The following is a 22517-nucleotide window of genomic DNA, read 5'->3' on the forward strand; positions in this document are numbered from 1 at the left end:
ATACTCCGAGGAAATGAATATGGAATGCGCTCACGAGCTTGGAAAGAGTGGTCGCCAGAGCAGCCCCAGACCAGAGGACTCGCTGCGTCCTGGCCAGACAGCAGTGGCAGTGGGAGGCGACATTCCTCCCCAGATTGGTCCCTCTCGTCCAAAGCCAGCCCTCCTCCCAGGCCTCCCCCAGGCCTTCTCCACAAGGAGCGGGACCCACAGCCACCCTCACCAGGCCCAGAGGGCCTCCTTCCCGCCCTCCCACACCAGGCCACTGGGAGGGCTGGCAACACTGTCAGCAGCACAGGGCCCCCCGCTCGGCCATGCCCAGACCAGCCTCCACCCTGCTGGTCTCCTGCAGCCCCACGAGGAGAGCTTCCCCAGGCGCCAGTCAGACCAGCCGGCCCTCGCTTAAGAGTGTAACCCGCCAGGAGCTTCCCATGGCAAGGTCAGGGGACCCCCGCTGCTCCTCTGTTCTCCTCTCAGCCTAGAATGTTCCAGAAGTGCAAACGCATAGCAGATCTCCCTCTTCACACCCAGGCCTCAGCCTGGACGCCTCCTCCTCAGGGAGGCCCTCCCTGGCCACTGGCCCAACATGGTCTCCCTCTGGTAACCCCACTTGCCACGGTCATTTTCTCCCTGCCACCGACCAGTGGGAGACAGTGTGGCACTTACTCACTTTTAGGTGTTTTTCAACCTTGCCAGAACAAAAGCCCTTGCACTCAGAGACCTCGCTGCTCCCGACAGCCACGAGTAAAACCACCAGAGTCCCGGCCACAGGGGAGACTAATGGAAATGAATGATGGGAGGCTGTAGCATATGCCATCCGGTCAAGTTAAGTGCTGCTTACCAAACCCCTGCAGGCGAGGGTGTAGAGACCTGGGACACTGTTGGAGCCAGGTCCTTAGGAAAGGCCTCTCGGAAGATGGCATTCAGACAGACCCAGGAGAAGAGTGTGTCGGTCAGCTTTTGCCATGGAACAAAAGCTTAACACCCCACTGTCTGTCCGTGGCTGCTCCTAGTGCCATGGCCTTCCTGGGCTATCCTCCTCACCTGCCCACCCAGCAGTGGACCACAGCTGGGCCAGCCAGGCAGGCTTCACCCACAGGCCCAGCCATTGCCAGAGAGACAGTGGCCGGACTGGCCCGGCCCTGCATAGGGCAGACTGGAGGACCAAGCCCAGCCCCAGCACCTGCCAGCCTCTGGCGTCTGTCCTGTTGGCCGCAGCGAGTCACGTGCCCGCACGCAGGGGTGGGAAACAGGCCCTGCCGCTCGGGAGAGACCGCAGTGGCACTGCAGGGGCAGGACGGCCACCTCAGCTCCGCCACACGGCGAGGAACGCGTGCTGGAGCAGGCAGGCCCCAGGGGATCAGAGTGCTGGTGCACCACGAAGGCAGAAGCATCCAAGGGCCTGGGAGAGGACACAAGGCCCAGGGCGGCTGGGGACAGCCTGGCTGGAGGGTGCCCGTGACCTCTGAGCAGAGACGGCAAGACTGGGTGAGGCATGGCTTCCTTCCAGCGCGACAGTGCTGCGGAGGGTAGGAGAGGCCCAGAAGGCGCCGTGGCTCTGCGGGAGCGTCCCGGGCAGAGCTCCAGCTAAGGCTGCCAGGAGAGGGTCCTCCAGGGAGCTTTCTGGGCAAGCGAGTGAGTCACCTGCTCTGTTCTGCCCAGGGCCAGAGCGGGTCACGTCTAATGGTCTCTGAGGCAGTAGGGGTGAGACCAGGGGCAAGAGGCTGGCCATGTCACCAGTGGCCACCTCCTTTACCCTGTATCCACGCGGATCCTGAGCATCGTAGCCGATTTGCTTAAAATGTCAGTTTCCCAACGTGCCTCTGCCGTCCCTTGCTCAGGGTTCCATCGGTGCTGAGCCCCTGCCCTCGGCCCAGCACGGGGCCAAGACCTGGGGACACGTGGTCCAGAAGGGCAGACAGATGTGCACCAAGGGGCCTCGCGATCCCATTGGCCCACCAGGGCTCGGAAGAGGAGTGCACAGTGGGGCAGGCAGGCCGGGGAGGCCTGGCCTGACCAAGCAGCCAGGAGGACACAGGCTGGGACCTGAAGGGTGGGCACAAGGTAGCGAGGCCACGCGAGCTCCAGGGGCCAGGAGCAGCGTGAGGAAAGGAAGCCTGGGCCCCTGGGAGGCCAGTGGCAGCTGCGAGGGCCCCTGGCCCAGGAGCAGGCGGGAAGGCAGTGGGAGACCGGTGGGCAATGCCTTGTGGGCAGGCGGCAGGGGAGGCCTCCCGGGCGGGGGTGCCGAGTGTGGGCTGAGGGTGTAGGCAGCCCGCACGCCCGTCCTGGGCCAGGGAAAGGGCGGAGCACCTCTGGGCTCAAGTGCAGCCACTGCGGAGGCTCCGATGCCCCTCCTCCCCCTCCACTCTCCACCCCTCCCCGGGCCTGGCTGATGCCCCTCCTCCCCTCCACTATCCACTCCTCCCTGGGCCCCGGCTGATGCCTCCCCCCTGTTGCAGGCCTTCGGCTGAACTTCACAGCCTCCTGGGGGGACCTGCACTACCTGGGGCTCACCGGCCTGGAGGTGGTGGGCAGGGATGGCCAGGCGCTACCCGTCCACCTGCACCAGATCTCCGCCTCCCCCCGGGACCTGAATGAGCTCCCGGAGTACACGGAGGACTCCCGCACCCTGGACAAGTAAGTGCCCCGGGCAGCAGGCGCCCGCGACTCCTTCTGCACGCCAGCTTTCGGACGTTGACTGGCGTCCCCGTGGCACCTCCCCAGAGCCGCCTGCCTGTGGGGTCCCGTGCTCCCAGGAAACCGAGGCTCAGGAAAGGGAGGGGACCCTCCAGGGCCACACAGCTGGAAGGGGATGTGCCCCCGCCAGGCCGTGGTCTGTGCCTAGTGTGTCCTGCCCCAGGCCTGGGGGGCTGGTGGCCTCTCTCCAGGGGACTGGGGTGCTGGCTGAGTGGCTGAGGAAGACACCATGGGCAGCCACAGCCCCCCCCTCCCTGACACATGTCAAATTGCATGAGCCAGGGTCAGATGGCATCCAGGAGGAGCCACCTCATACAGTGCCCCCCACAGGGACCTGACCCCACAGGCCTGCGCTTAGCACCCGGGGGTGTGAACAAGGGGAGCCCAGGGGACAGTTGAGATCCCACCTCTGCCCCCTGCCACCTCTCCAGTAATGGCGATCACAGTGACTGACGTTGTAACTGCCGCCCTTGGTACTTAGCGAGGGCTAGCGCTGGATGAGCTACGAGGTCACACACACTCATCCGTTTAAGCCTCTAACGTAAAGGATACACACTGTTATTGTCCCTGCTACCTTCACAGCTGGGAAACTGAGATGCCCAGGGTTCGTTTGGTGACCAGAGGTGGCCAGATTCGCTAAGGCAGTCACGACTTGAAGGCTGGCCCCTGGGGTCCAGGCTCCAAGCCCTGGACTGCTGAGTGAGGCTGCCTGTCTCGGCCTCCTTGTCGTAGGACGGGCAGGGTCCTCCACAGCGGGGGCCCAGGAGGGGACTGTGACTGCTGCAGCTGCACCCAGGCCGGGCCCAGAGCAAGCGAGCTGGCCGTTGGCAGGCTCCTCCTGCTTCTCTTTTGTTCTGGAGGGGGAGATGGGGAACTGGGGATCGAGCTCGGGCACTCACCATTGAGCCCCAGCCCTATTCTGTATTTTATTAGAGGCAGGGTCTCACTGAGCTGCTCAGCGCCTCACATTTGCTGAGGCTGGCTTTGAACTCTCGATCCTCCTGCTTCAACCTCCTGAGCTGCTGGGATTATAGGCGTGTGCCACTGCGCCCGGCTTGCTTCTCTTTAAGGTGGACAGTATTCGGGGTCCTCCTCCTCTGCTGGCATTGACTGCTCCTGGGCCACACGACCTCCATATCCCAGCGAGTCACCCTCCGGAGTACTTAGGCCTGGGGCCTGTGACCTGGCTCCTGGCGGCTGCAAAAATGACCCCCACCCGGCCCCCTAGTTCATTCAGCCCCCCTGCTCAGCACCCCACACCCAGACCACCGGGCAGCAAGTCCTGGCCCCATACCCCTCATGTGACAATCTCAGGACCTTTGTTACACTAAGCGTGCCAACAAATCACCTTCCCCAGATCAGCACGAGTCCAGGGGGCACATGCCCTGACCACCTGCTCCTCTTCTTAACGGTTTGTTTGCTTGAATTCAGATCCAGATAATGTCCACATCCGTGACTGGCCTCTCCAGCTTTCTGTGACCACCAGGGTCCCTTCTGCCTCTTCCGTTTTTTCTTGCAAGCTACCTGTTGAAGGAACCAGGTTTCTCACCGTGCAGAGCCTGGATCCCTGTGCGTCTCGATGGTGTCGTTTGGCCCATTCCTCGATCCCCTGTGTTGCTGGCAGATTGTTAATTAGATCCAGGTGGAGGTTGGACCACAGGGTCAAGAGGACCAGAGGGGAGCTGCTGGGTGTGGCCACCGGGACGTCTGCCCTGCCCGCTCGTCAAGCCTGCTGTGACGATGGTGGCCCGTCTGGCTCGGTGCCTGGGCCCTTCATCTGTTAGGGGTGTGGAGTCGGTGGATTCTGCCCTTTTTCCCTCATTCATTTGGTGACTCTGTGGCCCGAGTCAAACAGAAAAAGTCTATATGATTGATTCCCGTGTTATTTTTTAGTTTTCAAGATAACAGACTCTCTCCACAGCGTTCAGTGTTTCTGAGTGTCATTGTAAACACGCATTTAAGCGTACTGTGAAGGGCCTCAGTCCACCAGTTTTTATCCTTATTCTTGCTCAAATTTTTCCCTCTGGGACACTGAGAATTCCTGAGTCTATTTATTCGTTTATATTTTTATTTACTTATTTCTGTGGTGCTGGGACGGAACCCAGGGCCTGCTCATGCCAGGCAAGCACTCCCCCACTGAGCTGCCCCCCGCCCACCTGAATGCTGTTCAGACAGTCACCGCGAGAGCCCCCTCACTTGCTGACGAGACAGGATGTTCCCAGCTCATTGTGTGTGTCTTGTCCTGGATCCATACTCAGCCATTTCTCCAAGAGGCCCTGGTTCCTTTTAGTGGAATGTGGTACTTAGAGGCCTCAGCTTAGCCACCAGGATGCTCTGTGCTCCCAGGTTGCCCCCCATCCCCACTCCCCCACCTTTTTGGAGGACGGAGCTTTTTGGAGCCCTGGAGGGGCTCTGGGAGACTCCCTTCTCCCTCGGCCGATGCTTCAGCGATGTTCTCGGCCCTCAGACTTGGCCAGCAGTTTTCCATCTCTAGGACAGAAAAGTAATTGCTTTTGGAAGGAAAGAGAAGGTTCTCTGGTGGCCGTCCTCAGTCAGCTTAGTTCCACAAACACCCAGTGTTGTTGCTGAATTTCCTCCATTTTAAAATGCCAGCAATTGTGAGACACACCATCCATCAATTTAATAACAGCCTTTTAGAGAAAAAAAAAAATTACCTCCTTGGATGAACACTTAGAGTGTGAGATTTATTCCAAACCCCAAACTTTAAAATGTAAAAGAAAAAATAAGTTTATTTTCAAATCCAGAAAACACAGCAGCAGCTTGAGCCAGTCCCAATGAGCAGCCCCAAGATCACAGGAATCTCGGGGTGCAGGGAGGTCAGGAGCGGCCAACTGGCTCTGCCTCCAAGCCAGGTGTCCGAGGAATGCCTGGGCCGTGGGACAGGGGTCCAGTCTGGCTGAGCATGCTGGACGGTCCAGGCAGTCAGGACACGTCATCTCCTTGGAACAAACCCTGGCAGAGCCCAGGAGGGCGGGGCAGGACGGCCATGCATGGGTGAGGCGTGCCGGGCTCCCTTCTGCTGCCTGGGGCTCCCCGGGAGCCTGTGTACCAGCAGGGTCTGGCCAGCCCACTCCCAGGGCCACTGCCCCCTCCCACACTTGTGCCCAGGCAAGAGCCGCCAAGTGGCCTGGTGCCTGAGCAGGGGCTCTGCTTCTTTGGAAGTGCACTCCGGCTTCCTGGGTGCAGGGAGTCTGGAACAGAGCCACGCCCTCCCTGCCCTCTGACCCCGATGTTCCCACGCTCTCCCGATGGCCGGTCCTGGTCCTCACTCCCCCACCTTCTGATCGCCCCTCCACGCTGTGACCGGCCGTCCCACGCTGCCCCGCACGTCTGCTCCTGTTGCGCCAGTGTGTGAATCTACTTACCCATTCCTCTATTTTGATAGATTTTAGTTTATCTTTTGGGTTTTCTGTTTTGTTTTTCCAGTCTAAATGCTTCTGCACTGAGCATCTTTGCGCAGACAGCTTTCCAGCATGGGGATCAGTTATATTTCCTCATAAGGAAAAAAAAAAAATCCCAGGAATGGGATTGCTGGTAAAGGATTCAGGACACTGACACGTTTTACCTTTTCTTTCTTTTTTTCTGTGGTGCTGGGGATTGAACCCAGGGCCTTGGCCTTGAGAGGCCAGCGCTCTACCCACTGAGCTACCTCCCGGCACCCCCACCCGCCCTTTTTAACCTCAGTGATTGCTTGAGGGTGCCTTTAACAGCACAGGCGGTTCTGTTTTTCTGTTTTTAAACTTTTATCTGATCCCACAGATGAGCAATGGCCCCTCACTGATGGGCCCCTCCGCCAGGCCTCCGCCCAGAGCCTGGTCCAGCTGGGGTATGGAGGAGGCGTGGCTTGGTCCCGCCAGGGTCCCACGCCTGCTGGCCGCCCCACCTGACCAGTCTACCCGTTGCCTGCAGGTTGATTGATGGAGTCAACATCACCATGGAGGACGAGCACATGTGGCTGGTCCCCTTCTCGCCGGGGCTGGACCACGTGGTCACCATCCGCTTCGACAGAGCTGAGAGCATCGCTGGCCTGCGCTTCTGGAACTACAATAAATCTCCCGAGGACACCTACCGAGGGGTAAGCCGGAGCCGCGGCCGCGCAGCCCCTGACAGGGAGCCGCACTTGATGAATGGCTGGGTGCCTGCCAGGGCGGCATAAATCCTCCAGAACTTTCCAAGTGGAGCCGGTGCCATCCAGGGAGAGCCACTGCTGTGTCCTTCTGCAGACAGCAAATGCAGGCCAGGGAGCGAGCCCGGCACAGCCTCAGGACGCTGCGGGGCCTCTTTTCTTCTGGGGCTGGGGCGGGGGGCTGGCCTGGCCCCCCAATCATAGTGGACAGTTATGGCCCTGGTGTCCACTGAGCCCCAGGGACCAGACCTGTGCTGGGGCTTCCCGTGCTCCTGCCGACCTGCTAGATCCTTGCCCCAGGCTCCGGGGCAGGTGTTACTGCTCTGTCTCCCAGCGTGTTAAACCAAGGTTCAGAGAGGTTCCTCTCCTGCCCCAGGTCACACAGCGGGGCTCCCTGTCCACGTCTGTCAGTCTAGGAGCCCACAGGCTCTGATTTCCTCACGGTTCTCATGCTGTGTGGGGGCCTCCGCGGTTCTAAGACGGCCTCTGCTGGAGGAGGAAAGAGCGAAGGAAGCGCCCTTTGCACAGCCTGTCCAGCCTGAGGTGGCTGAACGTGGCCTTTGTCCCCTCCCACTGCATGAAGCTGGCCAGGTCCCCAGAAAGGCAGCAGCGCAGAGGCCCTGATGTCCAAGGGCCTGAGGCTGAACCTCGGCCCTGCCTGAGAGCTGCGTGTCCTGTTTCCGGTCGGCTGTAAACAGGGAAGGAGCAGCCATGGGCCTTGGGCGGGAGACCCTTCACTGCTCTCCAGCTAACAAGGCCAGGACTGGACCTCGGGTCCAGTGGTCCCCAGATCTGGGCTGTGCCACAGAACTCCTTCCACGGAACCCGCAGGGCCTGAGGAACTGGGTCACTTTGGCTAGGCAGGGGTGGCCCCCTCTGGGGCCAGGGCGCCTCCAGGCAGGTAGTTTACAAACCCGCCAACGGGACCCCATTTCTGTGGGAGTGCCTCGGGTTCGGCATGTTGAGAAAGTCAGACGCATCAGCATTAAAAACCAGTCTTCTCACCAGGCCCGTGCAGCGCCAGAGGCCGAGGCCGGAGGATCTCGAGTTCAGAGCCAGCCTCAGCAGCCCAGTGAGACCTTGTCTCTAAATGAAATTCAGAACAGTGCTGGGGACGTGGCTCAGTGGTCAGGCACCTCGGGTCAGTCCCCAGTTAAGAAAAAACAAAGGCTTTTTCCTCACGTGCACCTCGAGCTTCGAATCTCCTGGGCGGATCCCAGCCTTCACTGAGCTTCGAGGCCTGGGTCACCTATGGGACTCAGGGCACCGAGTCGCTGCCCCACAGGTCTGGCCACCATGGTGCCTGTGACAGGTGGCTCTGGCACCATGTGGGAGACGGGGGTGGACACTTGGCATGAGAGGCAGATCCCAGCGGCAGCACACAGACCCCTGACTCAAGTCCCCCGTATTCCCAAAGACCCCAGGACACCCCAATTGTGGGTCGCAGGCCGGGCCCTGGGCTCCTGCAGGTGATGGGCTTCACATCCTTCAGTGGGCAGGGGCGCGTTGCCCTGCGCCCCCACACTGGGGCCCTTAGCTGCACCGCAGAGGCGGCAGAGGAGGGGGACAGAAGCGGGGCTGGGGGAGTCGGCTCAGCCCCCTCTGCTTCTGGATTTGCGTTTTTGGCGACCCGGGGCCTCCATCCTGCTAGCTCCAAGTCCAGGGAAGGCAAGCGCCTTCAAGGGGCCAGCAAAGCCTGCAGGCTGGGCCATTCCCCCAGGTCCCAGGCCCAGCTCCGAGGCCCGCTGGGACAGGCGACAGGGAGGCCGGGCCCTCTGCCTGCACCCTGCCTGACAGACAAGGGGACACGCGCATCACCCTGCGACCCGGGGCGGGACTCCCCTCGTCCCCCTCTCGGCACCCCCCACATCGCTGACACGTGGAGGAGAACCGCTCCCAAAGCCCTCTGCCCCCACCCTGGCCTCCCGCTCGGCCAGGGCCGGGAGCGTGGCTGGTGGCTCCTGGTCCAAGGAGGGGTACGCTGGCCAGGCCCACACGGCACAGAGAGCTCTTAGTATGCACCCACTGTCTACTGGGCCCGGAGGCAGATGGAGTGGGTCCAGCTGGGCCTCTGCCATCGGGAGGGACCAGAAGCAGCTGGGCACTGCCAGCAGCGAGTGCCCAGGAGGATGAGCTCAGGAAGTGCCCTCCTGACCGGGCAGCCTGCAGGGGGCCGTGAGGATGGGCACCCTTCCGGGCACTGGGGGCACTGCACCGTGAACTCCCCGCAGTGCCCACCTGGCGGCCGAGAGGAGCGAGGCTGGGGAGTCTCAGCCACCAGCACGGCCACGTGGTGGCCGTTCCCCGCCTGCGCCCATGCCACCACAGGCCACTGCAACAGGTGCCATGGATGGGGCTTGGCCAAGTTACATGCCACCTCTGAAGCTTGGGGACCAGAGGACACATGTCGCTGTCCACCGCAGTAGGGCCTCACGGTCTGGCCCCCACTCTGCAGTGCCCAGCGCCGCGCCTGACGTGGAGTGGGCTGAGGGAGGCTGGGGGCCCAGCCGGGGGCCTGGTGTGGGGAAGGGCCACGCCATGCCGCCCCCCAGCCCTGAGGGGCCCAGCGCACTGCCGGCCCTGCTGGCTCCTGGCTCAGCAGGTGTGTCTGTCCACCAGGCCAAAATCGCCCACGTGTCTCTGGACGGCTTGTGCGTGTCACCCCCCGAAGGCTTCCTCATCCGGAAGGGACCTGGCAACTGCCACTTCGATTTTGCTCAAGAAATCCTCTTCGTGGACCATCTGCAAGCTCAGCCCAGGCCCCAGCCGGCCAGGAGGTGAGGGGCCAGCCGGCTCTGAAGCGCGTCCCGTGGGGCTTTGAAAGCTGATCAAACGCGACGCTTTTCAGGGAGCTTTTCAACCTGGGTTTCTAAAGCTCAGCCGAGCTCGGAAGCCTGGGCGCCCGCCCTGTCTGGGAGGGTTGGGTCTCCAGTCTGAAGACTAGACGCTTCGCTGCGCTTCCTGCTGGGAAGAGAGGCCGCGGCCAGGCGGCGGCTCCCCGCTCTGGTCTGGCTCCTGTTTAGGTTCAGGAGGACCCAGCTTCCTGGCGCTGCGGCGCTCATGGCAGGGGGTGAACGCCACCTTAGGTCGGCTCCTCCAGCCTGCGGCCCAGCCCTGAGGCCAGGCCAGGCCAGGCCAGGGTGGCCCTGCAGAGGGCAGAGAGGAGCCCCCGGCCCCTGGTGCGACCCGGGTCCTGTGCTAGGGCCCTGGGGCCCTGCCCGCAGCCTCGAGGGCGGCTTAGGCCCGGCTCAGACGTGGGAACTGGGCCCCGGCGGACCTGCCTCCGCTCCCTTCCCTCTGCCCATCCCTCCGGGCACTCGGCCTGTCCAGGGGAGACGGAGAGGGTGGCTGAGAGTGGGCAGTGGCCCCAGACGACCTTGGGCACTTCCTGTTTCCACTGCCACCAGCCGTGGGGCCCTGAGAGGTCACCTCTGAGTTCCAGGGTCCTCGACCCCAGGCTAGGGGACCTGCCTCGCGGGGCTCTGGAGTCTGTTACGAGAAGCTCCTGGAGCGGGACTCGCGGCCAGCCCCACACTGGCCTTGGTGACGTCCCCATGCGTGACCTGGGTGCCGTGTCCAAGGGACAGAGGGAGGGGGGCACGGGGACGGGGGTGACCTGCCACAGGCCATCTCGAGATGGGCTCCGTCGCCCCTGGGAGATGGGAGCACAGGGCATGCAGGGGCTGTGGCCTGGACGGTGACTGACCAGGGGTGCTGGCCCTTGGGGTCTTCTTCATGGTGCGGCTTTGTCTGTCCAGGCTCAGCACGAGAAGCTCGGAGCGCGCCAGCATGGACTACGAGGCCCCGCTGATGCCCTGCGGCTGTATCCTCCCCTCCCCCTCCTCTCCCTCCCCCCTTCCCCTCCTCTTTCCTGCCCCCCACCCCGTGCTGATCTCAGTGCATTGCCTGAATTACACAGTCCCCGCTACAGCTCTTAGCCCAACTAAGAAAACAGAGGCACAGAGAGGCCATGTAACTTGCCCGGGGCTGCACAGCTGGGAGAGGGAGCACCTGACTGGCGAGCCCAGGCAGCCCGGCTCTGAAGCCCTGTTGGTAGCTCCCCTCTTCTCCTGGAAGGGCTGTGCCATCACCTGGGAGTCGCCCTGCTGTGCCCCGGGGTGCCGGGAGCCCGTGGGCAACAGGGCTGGGGAGGGCTCCATGTCCACTTGTGCAGGAGACTAGCGGTGGCAGGTCAGCCGCCAGGGCCCATCCCGCCTGGTGCCGTGCAGCCTGCACCCCCCACACCGGAGCAGGACAGAGCAGGGGACAGCACTCCGTGCTCAGCTTCTCCGACCAGGCGGGACGGGACCAGCGGGTGCTCAGCCTCCCCGAGTCTGCTCCCTGGAGGGCCCCCTCCAGTCTCTGGAGGCCACACGGTCACGGTGTAGGAAGGTCAGGTGCCACAGAGACTTCGGTGGCATTTCAGCAGGAGGAAAGCGCTCGTCCTCACCTTCATCCACACACACCGCCCTGTCCTCCACTCTCCAGATGAAGCCTCTTCCTTAACACGGTGCCCAGTCATCTTCCAGTTCCAGCTGCTGACCAGCTGGGGGGACCCCTACTACATCGGGCTCACCGGGCTGGAGCTGTATGACGAGCGGGGCGAGAAGATCCCCCTGTCAGAGAACAGTATCCTTCCAGGGCGCAGCGGCCACCGCGGAGGGCGGAGACCAGCCCCTGCTCTGCTTTCTGACGGCAGATCTGACCCTGGGGCAGAAGAGCAGCCCCAGCCCCACCCGCCAAGGGATCCGCAGACCAGAGCCTGTGGTCAGGTGGACGGGGCAGACCCCGCCGCATCCCAGTCCAGCCACTGGCCCTGGGAGTGAGTGCTAAAGGCTCTGACAAGGCCTGCAGGAAGCAGCCACCCTCGGGAGGCTGGGACCTCAGAGCTGCCAGCCCGGGAGTCCGCAGCTGTTTTGAATTAGTTGCCGATATTTTTAGAGGAAACGCCCAGTCTGTGGCTGCTCTTGAGAAACTGGTAGTGCCAGGCCGAGGTCAAGCAGAGCGAGGACGGCTGAGCCAACACGGCTGCTGCCCTTTGTCCCCAGGCATCTCCTTCCAGGGTCCCTCAAGCCCCACTCCTTCCTGTGTCATCTGCTAGGCCCCCCAGACACATTATTAATGTCTACTGAGGGCTTGTCACAGGGGACCTCATTGGCCCCCACAGAAATCTTGTGAAGAAAGCACGTTGCTGTCCCCTCTTTACAGAGGAGAATCCCGAGACAGAGAGGCTGCTTGAGTAACTTGCCTAAGGTCACACAGCGAGTGAGCCTGGCTCTAGAGCCCAGCGTCTAACCCCCAGGCTGCTGCTGCTCTATGTGACCTGCCTCATGAACGTACCCTGCCCTGCCTACCCAGAGCGGGAACTCCAAGGCCCCGAGCCGTGACCCGCCAGCCCGCGGCCTCACAGCAGAGCAGGGCTGGAAGCGGGTTCTGCAGCCCCACAGCACCAGCAGGCGGCCAGGCGGCCCCATCCTGCTGTGGCCCAGGAGCCCAGTGGCCCTCACATGAGACCCGGCAGGGGGTCCCACTGTCCCCAGTGGCTGCTCCTGCACCTGGCGCCCTGCGGCCCCTTCCCAGCAGCCCCTGGGCCCCGCTCAGGTCCTGCACCCGGTCCATCCACGCAGACGCTTCCCAGGGTGTCACTTAGCTGTCAGCAGAGCACAGGCCGCCAGCCCAAGCATCCCGAGTCCCATGGCGATGGCGGCCGACTGCCCTCGGAGTGGCAGCTGTGCCGGGCGCAACATCCTACGTTATGGTCACTTAGCCGCAGCCTAGATATCGCGGCCTTCCCGGACAGCGTGAACTCACTGGAGGGCGTGTGCGGGGACGTCCGCACGCCCGACAAGTTGGTGGACCAAGTGAACAACACCAGCGACGGCAGGCACATGTGGCTGGCCCCCATCCTGCCCGGCCTGGTGGGTTCCTGGGACCTGGGTGGTGGCGGGAGGGAGCTGTGTCCCTGGTCCAGGACCCGACACATTAGGAGGCTCGGGAGCTGGCAGGGGTGCCCCGGGGTCAGCTCCCCCGGCCAGCGATCCTTCCTCTTTGCTGGGGTGGCTGCAACACGGGGCACCAGGAGGCCTGGGCACCCGGGGCCCTGCAGCCGGAGCCGTGGCAGGACCCAGGCGTCCCTCTGCCCTCTTCAGCCTGCCCTCTCCTGGGCTGCTCCTGCGCTTTCCTCACGTCTCTGGGCACTTGATCCCAGCGAGGTGGCCCTGCCCTCCCTGGCCCCAGTCTCCTGGTCAGCCTTCCTGGCCAGGGGCTGCTGCCCTGCTCTCAAGGCCTGGCGGGGAGCCTCGGTGGCCTTCTGCCCTCCTGCACCTGCCAGCCCAGTGGAGGAGGACAGAGCCTGGGACAGGGTAGTGGGCTCGGAGCCTGTGCACAGGGCACAGCAGGGTCTGGGGCAGCCATGGCTTCCAGGCCAACTGCCCCTTTTCCACTCATATAACTGGGCGGAGAGCAGGGGGACATTGTCCTCTCAAAATGCCACAGGAAGTGGGCAGCAGCAATTCTGACTGATGTCTTCCAAGCCCCTAGGCCCCAGCCCTGCTGTTGCAGGAGAGGGACACGGCCCTGTGGGCCAGCAGGTGCGGGGCAGCGGGTGCGGGCAGCGGGTGCGGGGCGGCAGGTGCGGGCAGCACGTGCGGGCAGCAGGTGCGGGGTGGCAGGTGCGGGGCAGCAGGTGTGGGGCAGCAGGGGCAGGAAGCAGGTGTGGGCAGCAGGTGTGGGGCAACAGGGGCAGGAAGCAGGTGTGGGCAGCAGGTGTGGGCAGCAGGGGCAGGAAGCAGGTGTGGGCAGCAGGTGTGGGGCAGCAGGTGTGGGGCAGCAGGGGCGGGAAGCAGGTGTGGGCTCAGGTATGCACCATGGCCATTCACCAGGCGCTGCCTAGCCTCAGGCCACCTCTCCTGCTGTCTGCTGGAGCCCACAGGCACTGAGGCGCAGGACCCTGTCCTGACCTTCACTGTCCCAGGAGAGGCCAGAAGCTAACCTCCCCAAGGCCGGCCCCACGTCCTCCTGGGGGGCCTGCTGGCTTCTTCCTTTGGGCTTGTACCCCTCAGTGAGGTGCAAGGGGAGGCTGCCTGGGCTGTGGCCACTTCAGCTGGATTCTGCCACTGACCGGGCAGCCTGGCCCTGCCCAGCGGAGGCCCCAGCACACCTGTGAGCTCCTCCCCACCAGGCCTCGGGCCGCCCAGCTGGGCTTTTCATCTGTGACTCAGGGAAAGGGACAAGCGGGTCAGGCCCCTGACATGGCCTGTGCGTGTCCTGGGGACCCTGGGGTTGGGGACTGTCCCTGTGGCCCGTGGAGCCCAGGCTGTTTCTGGGCCTATCTGGGGAAGGACGGGTGCCCCGGACTCTGCCAGTATTTAAGTGAGGGCCACCGCCAGCCCAGCAAGACGGCCCTGCCCGAGCTGCCCAGCGTGGTTGACCTGACTGGAGACGGGCGCGGGCTCTGGGCCCCTGGCAGGGACACGCCACCTGGCACCTCCAGGCCTGGCCGGCAGAGCCCTCGCTGCCCCCACAGGTGAACCGGGTGTACGTGATCTTCGACCTGCCCACCACCGTGTCCATGATCAAGCTGTGGAACTATGCGAAGACGCCCCGCCGCGGGGTGAAGGAGTTCGGGGTAGGTCTGCGTGGCGGGCTCTGGAGATGGCGCTGGTCATCGGGCTGCGGGCAGTTATTTGTTGCAGCTTGACGTATCTCCTGTGCCAAGGTCGAGACGGGGCCTGGCCCAGAGGCAGGGGGCTGGTCACCGACCAGCGTTCACGCCACCCCGAGTGGCCTGGGGCTTTCCGCCCTGGTCTCCTCCGGAGCCACACGGGGACGGGAGAGCGGGGACGCTCCTTGCAGCCCAGCTGCCCAGCCGCAGCCCCCTGGGTGGCGGGGCCCCGGCTGGTGACACCCTCTTCAGAGGAGAAAGCCTCGGGCTCTGCCCAGGCCAGTCCAGGAGGGGCGGTCCCTCAGCCCCGTGTCTGCCCAGCTCCTGGTGGACGACCTGCTGGTGTACCATGGGATCCTGGCCATGGTGGGCCATCTGGCCGGGGGCATCCTGCCCACCTGCGAGCCCACGGTGCCCCACCACACCATCCTCTTCACTGAGGACAACGACCTCTGTCACCAGGAGAAGCACACGGCCATCAGGTGTGCCCCTGACCCGGGCCCTACGGAGGGTGGGTGGTGGGGACGCTCGGCGGAGCCTGTGGAACCTCCTGGCTCCTGCTCCACACAGTAACCAGGCAGAGGACCAGGACGTCCAGATGACCAATGAAAACCAGGCCGTCACCAGCTCCAGAAGGAAGCCCAGTGTGGCAGACCCAGGTCAGCCTCCCGTCTGCCCACTGGGCAGGTGGCAGGAGGGAGGGGCTGGCAGCCTGCGCACCCTAGGCAGCTGAGGGGCCATGGGCAGACCCTGGGGTGACAGGGACCTACTTCCTGCAAGCCCTGTGCAGAGGGAAGAGGTCAAGGGCAGGTCAAGGGCAGCAGAAGCCCTGCGTGGAGAGGTCCCCGTGCCCTGGGGGAACGCAGGGGGCAGGGGTGGCCAGGTCCCAAGCCCAGGGTGGCAACCCAGTGGTGGGGCCTCCCCTGGGCGTGGGCGCTGGTGTGAAGCCGGTAACGCGCCCCCCACCCTGCGCTCTGCTTTGACAGCTCTGCGCCCCAAAACCTGCATAAGTGAGAAGGAGCCAGCCAGACGGTGGCGGTGCTGACGCCGGAGCGCCCAGCCCCGGGCCAGGGCCTCAGTCCTCAGTGTCACCACCAGGATCCCCGAGGCCGGAAGAATCACAGCACAGAGGGACAGGCGGCTCTGGGGACACAGGCTGCGGCTGCCGGGTGGCCGTGCCCTGCAGCTTGGGCTGCTGCGGGAGCCAGGGCCCTGCCCGGTGCCTCCCTGCACAGTGCGCGGTGACCACCAGGCCCACCCACCCGCCTCAGGCCAGGAGCTGAGGTGGGCGGGCCTTCACCCAGCTTCTCAGGCCCGGCAGGGTCAGCAGCCGGAGGCCCGGCCCTGGAGGAGGCCAGCCTCCCGTGCACACGCGGGCTGGCAGGGGCAGTGTCTCCTGGGCGCCAAGGTCAGCCCGGGCTGCCGCCATCCCCCGTTTATCAGGCCCGGATGAGGAAAAGGGGACCCTCGGGGGCTGGCCTGGGGCCTGTCGCTCGCCAAGCCTGAGACAGGACTGGCCGCGGTGTGCATCCTGCGAGCAGGGCCTGCCAGCGCCTGGACGCGCCCTGGACACGGCCCTCGCCCCCTCGGCTCTGCCGCCCAGCCCTCCGCCCGCCCGGCCGCCCTGAGCTGGGCGCGCCGCACCCCCGCGGGAGCCCCGAGCCTCCCTTTCCATCTATGTAACAGGCTCGGATCAGGAGCCTAATTGGTTTCCCAGTGGTGGGTAATTTCTCGTTCCAAATATTAATCCGTTGTTTTCCTGGCGCCCAGCCCGGCGCTGCCTCTCCGAGTGCGTTCCCACGCAGCCCAGCGCAGACCCTTGATGAGCTCCGCAGCCGGCCGGGCGGCCATGCAAATGCGCTCTTCGCGGGAGCGGCTGATGTGCAGATAGCAATGGTTTCTCCGGGGAAGATCCACCATCGCCCGCTCCCAAGCCCCCGCTCCCGCCCAGCTCCAGATGTGCCCAGCCGCCTGGCCCTGGCTCCTACTCCAGGAGCGCTGCCCGGAGCCGGGCTGGTCACCGAAACAGTGCCATTGCCCCGAAGGGAGTCGGACCCTCCATCCCGCTCCGGCCTGGGTGGGTGGGATCTGCAGGGGGCACGCTGGCTGCCAGGACCTTGGTTGGTTTTATAATGATCGTATGTACCATGCAATTTAGGAGGGAAAGGAGCTGTACAGGCATTAACTTGAAAATAAATTTCTATTTTTTTCTCTTGCAAAAATCAATAAAAGATGTTATTAAGAGCAGAGTCTGGCGCACTGCATTTGGGGTCACACAGGGGAGCCGGTACTGCCTCCAAGGCCCTGAGCAGGGGTCCGTCTGAAGCACAGGAACATGCGCCCTCTCTGAGCTCCCTCCCCGCCTGCAGACATCGGATCCTGACCCTGCCTACTCAACAGAATGTCACCTCACTCCATTACTACACACCTGGCTCCTCCACCTCACAGTCCTGTGGGTTAGGTTCTGTCATTATCCTCATTTCACTGAGGCACAGAGAGGCTGTGCAACCTTCCTGGGACACACAGCTTCAGAAGGTATTGGTCAACATGCAGATCCTGGGATGACCTCTGGGAGCTGAGGCGGGTGACAATCCTATGGGTCTTTGGCACAGGGTTTTCTCCCCAGGAGTGGCTCCTCCAGCCCCCACGTGCCTGATGCCTGGGCCCCTCCCTACCGCTCTCCTCACCCAAGGCAGACTCGGCTGCTGAGTGGGAAGATGGTGCAGTTGGGGGGCGGAGGCTACGCCCCGGCTCAGGCGCCAGCAGCAACCCTGGCAGCAGCCCAGGGCTCCTTACCAACCACCCGCACTGCGGGCCAGATCCCTGGGCTGGGTCCCGGGTACTCAGGGTCCAGGGAAGCAACCGCCAGGACTGGTCGCGGGGGCAGCACGGTCCCCACGTCCCCCGCACCTTCGGGGTTTCAGGAGAAGGCGGACGTCCAGCGCTGTTTACTTCTACAGGGAGACCCAGCTCCCTGCCGCCTGGACTCTGGTCCAGAGAAGGGGGCCTCCCGCCCGCCCACCCTGCAGGCATGCCCCTCCCTCATCCCGGCCCTGCCCCTCTCGGGAGCGGGGAGAGAGGCCATTCCGGCCCTGCCCCCACGTGGACAGAAGAGCGTGGTCCTTGGGTCCCGGAGGTGACAGCCCCACCTCCGCCCTCCGCCACAGCTAAGGGACAGCTGGCAGGGCTCCGGAGGAGTGGCCAGGCCCTGTCCCTGGGAGGCCCCTCTGCCCAGCAGCAGAAGCTCCTCGTCACCAGCGGGGTTAGCGCGCCTCGCATCCCGGGCGCCCGGGAGGCCTCCCACCCACTGGCCAGGCAGCCCCTTCCCCTCCCGGGCTCCCAGGCTGGGGGTTGCTGTCCCGTCCCACCTGAGGATTCAGGTCCCCTGTCTCTGGAGAGAGGGCCGCTCTGACAGCCGCCCACCCGGCAGTGCTCTCCAGGTGCCCAGGCCACCGGGCCTCCGGGCTCCTCCAAAGTGCCCTGGGCAGTGAACGTGGAGGAGCAGAAGGGGACGTGGGGACAGTGCCACGGGCATGGGGTTGGCTAAGCGGGCCCATCACCATCGGCTCCAGCCCTCTGGGCGCCCGGCACCCAGGTCCTGGGGCTTCAGCCTAGGTTGTGCTGGGGCCGGGATCCAGAGCGGGCCTGGCCATGTGTCGTGTGGGTCCCCACGTGGCCAGGGGGTGTCCTCCACTGCAGGGTCCCACGTCTCCCTGTGGCAATCTGACACCCGTCCAGGTTCCCAGCTCTCCAGAAAGCCCCAGCTGAAGCAGCAGCTTCGCAGCCTCGGGCTGTTCCCGCCGACTCCTCCGCAGCCTCGCTGGGCAAGGCTCCGGGCGCCGGGCGCCGGGCACGGGCCGTGGTGTAGGAGTCCTTAGCCAGCGAGTCCTTCACCCCAGCATGTGCAATGGTCCTGGGGCCAGCGGGCCTGTGTTCAAGTCCAGGCTCCACTACTTCCTGGCCGTGTGACCTTGGAAAGTGACTACGCCCTGGCCTGGGCTTCCTTACCCAGGGGGCAGGGGGACCAAGGACACCTGCTTCAGGGTGTCCTGGTGTCCGCCATGAGACCCTATAGTTTTAGTCCTCCTGGGAGGAACGACACTGTCTCACGATGACCCTCGTTTCACAGGTGTAGACAGCCTCAGGGAGAGGGGCCTGGGGACCTGGCGTGTGACTCTTGAGCCCAGGCCCTTTCGAGAGCAGCCTGGCCCCGCCTCCAGCATGGCCCCGCCCCTCTCTCCGGGACAAGCTCTTGGCTTCAGCTGATTGGTCCATGGAGGGCACAGGCCTCAGGGCTGCCGACCTATTGGCTGAGCAGGGATGGAAGTCCCGCCCCTCCTCTGCCAATCCGCCCGTGTGGTTCCCCCGGCCCCTCCCTCTTCCGGGACTCCCCTCTAGGGGTCCTTCCTCCACCTCTGCGACCACCCTGCAGGTGCCCCCGGAAGTCCCCAGGGGAAGGGGGAGGACGGGGCTCCATGGAGCCCCAGGTTGACCTCAGGCCACAGAGCTTTCCCTGCAGAGGCTCCTCCTGGGGTCCCAGAGCCCCTCACTCCATTTCCCCAGCCATCCTGGCAGTGGCCACTGCCCTGCCAGGCCCGCAGGCGTCAGCTGCGCCCACAGCCCCTCCTGAAGTAGGGACCAAATAGCAGACCAGAGCGGAGCAGTGCCCTGCTGGGTTGGGGCCAGGCAGGGGCCAGGCGTGGTGGCTTCCCGTCTGACCATACAGTAAATCCAGGCGGAGGAGGCTTGGCTCCAATCTCTGAGGGTCCCTGGCTTCAGCTGCCACCGTCCCCCACCAGGACCCTGCTCTGGTGGCCCCACTTCTGCCCTGCACCCCATCTCCCAGGCCTTCACCTCACACAGCTGGAAGAACTTCCCAAATGCAGTGCTGGTCATGTCTTCCTTTAAAGCCCCTCAAGGTGAAAGGCCACAGCCCTTGCCATCACCCACAAGGCCGCACACGCAGACCCCAGAGGATGGTGGGAAGCAGCCCTTGCCTCCCTGCTCAGACCACACGGACTTGTTTCCAGCCCCAGGGCCTTTGCACAGCTGTCCTCCCACCCTCGCTTTCCCTGGCGGCCTCCTGCCTCGCCCTCCATGTCAGGCCCTCCCCGCCCCCTGCCACTCTGACTCTTCGAAGCCATCTCGGATTATTTAAGGTTTCCTGCAGGATCTGAGTCGGCCGCAGGTGCAGGAGCTCCGTGAGGAGGAAGGGGCGCCTTCCTGATTCCCGGGGCAGCTCCTGCGTGGCTGGGTTCCTGGCACGGTGTCCATCCCACAGGTCCCTCAGAGAATGTTTGAGGGAAGGAAGCCGCAGCGGGTGTGGTGGCCGCAGGACTTGAACCCCCTCACCCACAGCAGCTGCCGCCAGGGTCCTCGCTTCCTCCCGAGCAGGAGCGGCCAGCTCTTCACGGGGACGCGCCTCCCGGCCAGCCTCATCCCCAGGCCTGGCTGCTGCAGATGGACGCCCATGAATCAAGTTGACGTTTCCATTACCCGCGGGAGACGCGTGCGAGGCCAGGCACCATGGCTTTGGCGGGGGTGGTGGGGACGATGGCTGGTCACTGCCACCAGCCCAGGAGGGAAGCCAGCCCGCCAGGTGGTAGACCCGGCCCGGGCACTTCTGCACCTGGCGGGAGGGGGCGACGTGGCAGAGGAGCCGTGGACCTTGAGGCCACGTAGGTGCCACCAGGCTCGGGAGGCAGCAGGCGCGGGGAGCCCAGGCCTGTGGACACAGAGGCCGGGCAGGCGCCCAGGCACAGCGAGGCTGCGGGTCAGGCGGCCTATAGTGTCCACACCCCAGGCCACCGGCGGTCAGCACAGGGGACAGCTATCGGGGAAAGCCCGTTTGCAGGGGCAGAGGAAGGCGCATCTGTCTTCACCCATGTTCCCCAGGGGCCCCCAGGAGCACATCCCCCCCCAGGTTCAAGCCACAGTGTCCCTAGTTCCCTCAAAGCAACCGAGTGGCCCTGGGATTAGTCACCTGAACATCCCGGAAGTGCTTCCTGTGATCTGACCAGCGGTGTTCTCGCTGCACTGGGAAAGAGCTGGTTTCCAGCCCTTCTGGGACGTCCTCAGGAGGAGACAGGAGGACTTGAAGTCCCGCTGGCCCTGTGCTCCTGCCTCTTCCCTTCCCATGTGACAGTGGCCCTCTCGCAAGCCGCCCGCAGGCCACGAGCAGACCCTTCCCTGGTTGTTCAGTTTTTCTTCCTTTCTGCCGAATCGCCTGCCCCGGGCGCCCTGAGCGGCGGCCGGGGATGGTAGCTGGTGTGCTGTGGTGCCGGGTTCTTCGGACACACGTTCACGCAAACGCGGCTATTAGAACACACGATCCTGCCCACGTGGCAGCTCGACACCCCCTGACCTCCAGTGGCCTGGTGGCCGACCTGGGCAGGACCCTGGGTGGCAGTAAAGCCCTCCCGGCTGCTTGGGGACCTGGGCCCGATTCCCACCCGCCTCGCCCCAGCCCAGCGGGGTCCTGAGGCTCTGTCTGAGCGTCCAGTCCTGAGGGTCGCGGTCTGCTGGCCTCTGTCCCGCCCTCAGACAGGTCCTCCGTGACACTAGGAGGGTGGAGGCTGCGGGTCGCTCCCGGGATGAGTGCCTGGTGAGTGCGCACCACGCGGGGTGTCCCCAGGCGCCTGGGACCCAGGCACCTGGGATAAAGCCCCCGCCTTCCCAGCGTGGCTGAGGGTGAGCTGGCTCTCACCTCCTCCGGAAGCCGCGTCCCTGGCTCTGCCCGGCCTCTGCGGCCTGACTGCCAGCTGGGCTCTGGTCTCTTCTCTCCGCCGCGGTGATGGGCTCCTGGCCGGGCGCCACCAGAGGGCTGCAGTCCTGCGGTGCGCCCCACCCGCCTGGGACCTCAGCCACCTGAACCTTGTCATTTTCCTGAAGGCGCCTCCCTGACCTCTTCCTTGACCTGCCCCCAGCAGGTGACGCCCGTGGGTTCCCACACAACACACCAGCCCATTTCTACATTTAACGGATGAGGAAACTGAGGCACAGAGAGGTCGAGTAGTTTGCCCACAGTCACCAGCGGAGGAGGTGGGATCTGAACCTGGGTAGTCTGGTCCCAGAGAGGGACACTGACCATCGCTGCTGGTTCGCCGTCTGTCCTGCCGCCTGTGGCTCCCTGACAGCAGCCACCCTCTCTGGATGCTTCCATGTCCATCTGAAGGGCTTGCACAGGGTCTGGCTCACGATGGAGTCTCGATGAATGACACCCATGGGCAGGCGGAGACACAGTGGAGGGGTGACCAGGAAGGGGACGCCTGAGGGACGGCCGTGGACGTGGGATAGACAGGATGGTGAGCAAGGGACAGAGGATGGGCAGGGGTGGAGGATGGAGGATAAAGGATGGACAGGGGGTGGGGGATGGTGGACAGATGGACAGGGATGGTGGACAGATGGACAGATGGACGGGGGGTGGTGGGGGCAGGTGGTCAGGGGTTGGGGGATGGTGGACAGGTGGGTGGGGATGATGGGCAGATGGACAGATGGACGGGGGGTGGTGGGGGCAGGTGGTCAGGGGTTGGGGGATGGTGGACAGTTGGGTGGGGATGATGGGCAGATGGACAGATGGACGGGGGGGTGGGGGCAGGTGGTCAGGGGTTGGGGGATGGTGGACAGGTGGGTGGGGATGATGGGCAGATGGACAGATGGACGGGGGGTGGTGGAGACAGGTGGTCAGGGGTTGGGGGATGGTGGACAGGCAGGTGGAGATGATGGGCAGATGGACAGACGGACGGGGGGTGGTGGGGGCAGGTGGTCAGGGAAGAGGAGACCGCGTTCCCTCCAGCAGGAACCTCCAGACCTTCCCGGAGGGACGGGCCCAACCTGGGTCAGCAGTCGGTCTGAACTCGGCTCTGCCCACGGCCGGCTCTGGGGTCCTCGGCCAGTCGCGGTGACCCTGAGCTGTCATCCTGATGAGGAGGATCGGGGTCCGTAGGACGGAGGGCCAGGCCGTGACATGGCCAGGCTCCTGGAGCAGCGTGGCTTTGCCTCCCGGCTCAGGGC

The 22517-nt window shown here is 64.4% G+C and overlaps 1 protein-coding gene across 1 annotated transcript in view; it reads left to right on the forward strand.

Annotated features, from left to right (window-relative positions):
* The window catches only part of KATNIP (katanin interacting protein), a 162211-nt gene extending 145465 nt beyond the window's left edge, over nt 1–16746 (forward strand). Inside the window, exons 20-29 of the mRNA XM_079121544.1 lie at nt 2457–2634; nt 6625–6790; nt 9461–9618; nt 10600–10664; nt 11360–11470; nt 12620–12759; nt 14367–14468; nt 14826–14986; nt 15075–15163; nt 15491–16746. Of these exons, the coding sequence (XP_078977670.1) occupies nt 2457–2634; nt 6625–6790; nt 9461–9618; nt 10600–10664; nt 11360–11470; nt 12620–12759; nt 14367–14468; nt 14826–14986; nt 15075–15163; nt 15491–15549 (1229 nt within the window). The 3' untranslated portion in view covers nt 15550–16746. The remainder of the gene's footprint in view (nt 1–2456; nt 2635–6624; nt 6791–9460; nt 9619–10599; nt 10665–11359; nt 11471–12619; nt 12760–14366; nt 14469–14825; nt 14987–15074; nt 15164–15490) is intronic.
* The last annotated feature ends 5771 nt before the right edge of the window (nt 16747–22517 follow it).

This window comes from Sciurus vulgaris (genome assembly GCF_902686455.1).
Source record: "Sciurus vulgaris genome assembly, chromosome: 18".
Classification (NCBI taxonomy): domain Eukaryota; kingdom Metazoa; phylum Chordata; class Mammalia; order Rodentia; family Sciuridae; genus Sciurus; species Sciurus vulgaris.